At 44.2% G+C, this 6,851-nt stretch overlaps 2 protein-coding genes across 2 annotated transcripts; one reads left to right on the top strand and one right to left on the bottom strand.

Annotated features, from left to right (window-relative positions):
- Window positions 1-1,530: 1,530 nt before the first annotated feature.
- Window positions 1,531-4,866, top strand: MHP1 (Mhp1p; the record flags this gene model as incomplete). The annotated part of the gene is made up of 1 exon (XM_020212384.1): window positions 1,531-4,866. The coding sequence occupies one exon, from the start codon at window positions 1,531-1,533 to the stop codon at window positions 4,864-4,866; it is 3,336 nt and encodes a 1,111-aa protein (XP_020073584.1).
- Window positions 4,867-4,941: 75 nt separating this feature from the next.
- Window positions 4,942-6,741, bottom strand: CYBJADRAFT_123115 (nucleobase:cation symporter-2 family protein; the record flags this gene model as incomplete). Its single annotated transcript, XM_020212463.1, has 1 exon — window positions 4,942-6,741. The coding sequence occupies one exon, from the start codon at window positions 6,739-6,741 to the stop codon at window positions 4,942-4,944; it is 1,800 nt and encodes a 599-aa protein (XP_020073583.1).
- Between the last annotated feature and the right edge of the window lie 110 nt (window positions 6,742-6,851).

The following is a 6,851-nucleotide window of genomic DNA, read 5'->3' as shown; positions in this document are numbered from 1 at the left end:
GGGGGGGGGGGAGCAGGTTAAACGATTAGTAGGGTCTAATCAGAAACATTTCTTTTCTGGATCCGTTGCATCTGTAACTAGTGTCACTCACATGGGGTGCCTATTTTCTCAGGACCCTAAGCAGTGGGCGTGAACTCTAAGGCTCCACGCATGTGTTTACTGAGTGTCTATGGCAGTGGATGAAGCCGATAGTGCTCAAAGCCAACAGCCGTCGTTGAGCCACGGTTTCATGGGACATTCACCCTAACGTTGAACCCAGAAACCACCCCAGTGTGCCGTGGAAACCACCCCAGTCTGCTGAGAAAACCAGCCTACCAGGCGCAGGCGTCAAACGGCTGAGCCATAACTTATGACTTTTCCACTGTTGACATAGAACAACAGGGCCAACACGGGTCATTCACACACACATCGCATAAACAACCGACAATCGTGATGATACAATAACAGAATCGTTCCATTCCAAAGTGGAACCCACAGTATCTAACAATCTCCAGAGTGGAAACACTCTCCTACTTCGAATCAAGGAAACCCAATAAAGTAAAGATTCTCTGTATATATGTCCCCCTCTAAATAAGCCCGGCCATAGGGAGAGATTTCCCACACTGGATCCTGCCCCACGAGCTTTCTCAGCCTGTTCCCGCCAGAAGGGCCGCCTGGCGGAAGAAGAACACGCACAAAGAAAGGGGAAAAAACAATATTTGTGCTGCCTTGTTTAAAAATCTCCAAGTAGAATTCGCTTCCCCCCGTACGTTTTTTGCAGGTTTCCACAGCTAATTTCCGTTTCTTCCCTGTGTGTATTTTTTCTCTCTTTCTTCCCCTTGAACGTTTGTATTACGGACGCTTTATCGTAAAGCATTGAAGATCATCACTTTTTTCAAACATAATATTAGAACGTTACACCAAGGAAGTGAAGATTGTTTCGGTGCTGATTTCCTATTGCTTTTTTCCACTCCCCTCTTAGACAAGCAAGACTCGCCCGCTGCGTTGTTTGGCATTTTTGACATATAAATCCTGACCCATAGTATAGTTCCAACTTTGGGCAGATTGCATTTGACAACCATCAGGTACAGGGATCCGTTTGCTATTGTGATCTGGTCATTTTAATTGTGTGTTACACCTTATAGTTAGAGCAGGGAATAAAGAAACAGTGTTGCAGTCATGACAGGCACGAGGAAAGACAGAGAAGTTTCAAACAATGAGATTGACTGGTTCTTAAGGGGTAAGCTTCCAGAAAGCCAAGCGCCAATGCCAGTGCCACATAAACACACAAGCTCAGCTTCATCGTCTCACACGGTGAAGAGTGCCGTGCCGGCATCACAGGCAAGATCGCCTTCTCCTGTTCATTCTCCCCAGGCCTTGTCCACCGGGCTAAGACCTACTCCTTCACCAGCACAGGAGTCTACGGGACATATCTTGACGAGAACAAAGTCGCTACCAGCTCAGCCTGTGAAGAAGAAGGGATTCTTCAAGTCGATCTTCTCCAAGAAGAGCTCTGAACCTCAAAGATTACAATCTCCAACGTTGAAACCAATGTCAAGAGATGATAGTCATCTCAGTGCAAAGAAGCCAGCTGCTGCGTCTGGACACGACTCCAGCGAGCGCTTACAAAGAACGAAATCATTGGCATTTGACAATGCTCATCTGGATCCGAAATTGGAGGAATTCTTCCGTTATTATAAGGCTAAGGGTTTCGACAAGTTACAACAGGATCTCTCGACAGAACGCGAAGAGACGTCGAATAAGGCACCTTCCGTTTCATCCTCCATATCGTCAGCATCCCGTTCAGATAAGAAGAAGTCGACAATACAAGTCCAGTTCGATGTACGTGGAAGACCCATCCCACCTCATCCAGCTACTTCACCTTGGCCTTCAGCCATGGTGCATGAAAAGAAAGCAGTGCCTGCAGGAATGGCACCAGTGGACTCTGCTGGTCAACAGAGCTCGAACTCAGGCTCAAGACTAGGCTTTCTACGTCGTCATCACAGCTCTGCTAGTGATTCTACATTGAGCCGCACAACCTCAGCAGCAAAGGAATCTCCAGCTAAGCCTACAGCGGTGGTCATTCCTGGTTTGGAGAATTTGCCAAAGTTGAAACGGGTATCGTTTGACGTTCCTGTATTCTTCAACGACCCTCCTCAACAGATCCCTTCAAGAACACCAAGAAAGGGTGAAGTTGAGATTTTGAAAGATGGAAGCATTGTCATCCATAAGTTGTCTCTTGCAGAAAGAAGACAGATCTTGACTCAAGGTGGTGGTGGGTTGGTCGTTGGTGGATCTGGTCATTTGAAGATCACAACACAACCTCCAGAAGGAGAAGCGTTGAAACAAGCACACGAATCAGAGCATACTGATGAATCCCCTGGATCCCCTGTATCCCCAACAGACTCAATCGACTCAGATATCTCTGAGAACGAAGGTCATAGTCGTGCTCGTGCTGTTGCAGCAGCTGAAGCAGCAGCTGAAGCCAGAGGCCATGAAGCTCCAAATGAGTTATCTCGTACACGTACAAACTGTGAGGACGAAGTCACTGTCAGTACACACGCTACAAAGATCAACATTGACAAACCAATGATACGTCACAACAAGAGCTCTGCATCGCTAGCTACAAATAGTACTGGTACAGACATGACTGTGGATCAAGATGGTGTCTATCCCCCACAAGATACTAAAGTGCCATTGGATGTGTTGTATACGAGATGTTGTCATTTGAGAGAAATCTTACCAATTCCTGCAACCATGAAACAGATCAAGCCAAAATCTACAGATCCAATTGCTTTGCTTCAGTTGAGAAATCCTAAACCATCTCTAGTAGAGGTTTTAACTTTCAGTGACTTTATTTCTATTGCTCCTGTCCTATGTGTCTCTCTAGATGGTGTTTCATTAAGTTCTGAAATGTTTAGAATCATCTTGAGTGCATTGGTGGCCAAAAAAGAGTTTGAAAAGTTGACTTTGAGAAATACACCTATCGATGAAATGGGGTGGAGATTGTTGTGCTGGTTCTTGACAAAGAACAAGTCGTTATCTCGTATTGATCTCACAAACGTTCCAAGTTTGCATACCAATGTTCAGAAGCCCTCAAAGACGTCTACTCCATCTACTATTGTACGCATGGAATGTGATATGAACTCGAGAAGTGATATGAACTGGAACTTATTCAACGCTGCGCTAATGTCTAGAAATGGAGTGGAAGAGCTGATTATTAACGGTGCGAAAATGAGTGATGAAGAGTTCGCTAATTTGATAGATTTGGGTGTTTCCATATCTACGAAGAGACTTGGTTTGGCATATAACGATTTGACCAAGAACCAGGTTATGGTACTTGGATCCAAACTTGACGTTACCAAAGTCATCGGTCTCGATTTGGGATACAACGATTTGAGTACTACGATTAAAGATTTCTTGGGTGCAATGACCGATGAACGTATTCGTCAGGCCAACTTTAGATTCTTATCCTTCAACTCGTGTAACTTGAACAACGATGGAGGTGTTGTGGATCGTTTCATCTCAAACAGTACTGGATTAAAAGATTTGAGGTACTTAGATCTGTCCAACAACAAGAAATTGTTCCCAGAAATCATGATTGGTTTGGCACAATGTCTACCACTGTTCCCAAGGTTATCTAGAATTCATTTGGAGTACAATGATATGAACCAGAATACCATTGTTGCCTTTGCAGAACTCATACCATTCTGTAAATCATTGTCATATGTATCCTTGATAGGTAATCACATTGATTTCACTGCAGCATCTGCCTTGGCCACTGCAATTAAGAATTCTAAATCAGTGATGACTCTTGACATTGACTTTGATGAGATTCCAGCTAAGTTTAAAGATGAAATCAGTTTATACACTGTCAGAAACATGCAACAAGAGATTTCATCACACGGGCAAGTTGGCAGTGATTTGGCTGAGAACGAGTTGAATGACTTACAAGAGGAAATCACAAAGTTAATCACTGCACATGACGACAACAACATTGATTCTAAGTTGGTCGAAAGACTATTGAAGAAGACGTTGAGAGTCAGAAAGAATATTCACGATTCCATTGATGAGCTTTTCAAGCTGAGATTGCAAGGACAATTGAACACTGAAGGAAAAGAAGCTCTAATTCGTTTCTGTTTCATTGATAGTTCCATTGAAAAGGGACTCCATCTTCTCGGTAAGCGTGCCACCATACATGATATGATTCATAAGATCGAAATTGAGTCAAAGGATTCGCACAGATCACCACTCGCCGCCAACCCAATGGCCAGAAGATCCAGCACAAATATTGCGCTTTCAGACTATATGGATACACATGGACATGCCGAACTATTACCATTTGGTGTCAGCCAGACACACGTTGATCACTCTGAAACGCAAGCAATTACGGAAGATGATCCTGGCCGTGCCAAGGACGATAGTAAATTGAAAGAGGAAGCTTCTGTCTTGAAGTTAGCTGGAATGATCAAATCTAGTGGTTTAGTGGATCAGATCATTGCAGATGACCAATTGGCTAATGCCATCAGTAATATTAGTGGTGAAGACCTCAAGAACTCGATCCTTAAGAGCAACGACGTTGATACCGTTATGGATGCACTCGAGAAATTGAAGGAGAAGGGTGTCACGATTGGTGATATCTATAAAAAGTCGCACCCATCTGATCATCAGGATAATTTCTTATCAAATAAGGATCGTGATATCTTAACTCAAACCATGCAAAACACTGCATCAAATATGCCTGCGAAGAAGATTGTTTCCAATGTGAGCGAAGCTGACAGTGGAAGCGAGACTGAGAGTGATACTGAAGAAGAGGAAGAACTGAACAATGCTTATGACCAAATTTTAGACACATTACAGAGGGTGAGAACAAGTACAGGTGCTTGATAAGCTAATTAATTGATTTGTGTTTCTGTTTTTTTCTTGTATAAGTATTGTAACGATAGTTGGTTGTCTCTAGAATCACTCTGTATGATCATTAATATTTGATGACCTTCCCTCATAAGTGGTTGTATGAGAAGTTGAACCGGATTTTAAATGCTTGATCTTCTGTGAGCTCTCTGCTTGCTTGTCCAAATCGTCATATTGTTGCACATAGTCATCCATTTGCAGTTCATCAAAGTCTTTAGAGAGGTCATCCGGAATCTCATCATCTCCATCATCGTCGTTCATCTCCGGAAGCATCAAGTTGAGAATAGTTGCAATTATACCTCCCATTGCATATGATGATTCCATAATGACGACAATGGCATCCAGAAACCCTTGGAGCGCAGTATTGGTTCCTGAGTAGTGGAAAACGTTATCAAACCAGTTTGGTACCAAAATGGCACCAAATCCAGGAAGTAGTGCAGCTGTAAGCACAAATCTATCACGTCTTGTGAACTTACATGTTGCTATGATTCGAACACCGGAAACTGCAACTGATGTGAATAAGAAAGAAGTCATACCACCAAGGACAGGCTTTGGAATGGCCACCAATGAGGCTGCAAATTTTGTGAATATACCCATGATCAATAAGAAGAGACAACACCAATAGCCTGCAGTTCTGTTTGCACATTTGGTGATTGATATGACACCATTGTTCTGTGCAAAGGTTGACATTGGGGTGATGGTGCAAAGACCGGCAATGAGTCCATTAAAGCCATCTGCTAAGACACCACCTTGGATACGGGACTCATAAGCTGGACCTTCCACTTCCAGTCTCGAAACTTCTGAGGTGGCTGTTAGATCACCAATGGTTTCAACACATAACACGACATAGACAATGAGCATTGGAAGCACTGCAGGCCCGTATACAGATAGCCTGAACGTTTCCACCCAGATAAAAGATGCGACATTTGCTGCATCTATAGAAGATCTATCAAAGTAGCCACAAGCTGCAGCGACAATGCATCCTACCAAGAGGCCCAGAATAACAGAACAGGACTTCATAATTGGTGCACCCCATTTCTCAGCAATTATGATTGTAACGTACACGAGGAATCCCAAACCAATGAACTGGGCAGACCCCCATTCTGCTGCACGAGGTGCACCTTCAGATGGACATATAGCATCAACACAACCTGAGCCCCCTACCCAATCTTGGAACCCAGCTTTGATCAAGGAAACACCCATTAGAAGAACAACTGTACCTGTGACCGTGGCTGGGAACAACTTTTTCAGAAACCTTGGAGGAATGAAGCTCATTGAGATCTCCAAAAGCGAGCAGACACATGAGGTTCCCAGTATAGCACCGTAGCCATCTGGACATGGCAGTTGAGTGCCGTCTTCACTCACAGGACAAAACCCAGAGTTGTACATGATGGGAAGAACCTTCTGTACGACAACAATCACACCAAAACTTGTTCCAACAACAGAAAGCATACCGGAGCCCAGGTAGTACGGAGTCTTGTAGATGTGGAATCTTGTGATTTGGATCACAGAGAGAAGCGCACTCACAATCAGCGAGGTTGAAACAAAGTACTGCTGTGTCTCTGTGGTGGCATTCACAGAGTAAGAGATGATCAGCGGAGGTGTAATAACACCAGCAAGCATCGCCAACGAGTGCTGTAAGCCCAGTATAAGCCCTAGCACTACGGGCATCTCGTCGTTTAGGCCGAAAAACGGCTGCGACACCCTGGTGCGCTTAGTGAAGGGCAAACGTGGTGTGAACAGGAACTTATAGTTGTAATCACCCAGCAGCCCATCTCTCGTGGTGAACTTACGCACAGCTCGCTGCGCAGTGAACTTACAGTGATCTTTGAAGGATAACACAGACGACATTGCTCCGTGAAAGTACACTCGTAGTGAACCTCGTTCTGTATCCAGCGCGTGGCTTTGGTACCGGCTTCCCCAGATCGAGCGATGAGGTGAAGGCTCATCGCACGAACAAA

Source organism: Cyberlindnera jadinii (genome assembly GCF_001661405.1).
Source record: "Cyberlindnera jadinii NRRL Y-1542 unplaced genomic scaffold CYBJAscaffold_1, whole genome shotgun sequence".
Lineage (NCBI taxonomy): Eukaryota > Fungi > Ascomycota > Saccharomycetes > Phaffomycetales > Wickerhamomycetaceae > Williopsis > Williopsis jadinii.
The sequence above is the reverse complement of the archived record's forward strand: the minus strand, read 5'-3'. Positions and strand labels throughout refer to the sequence as shown.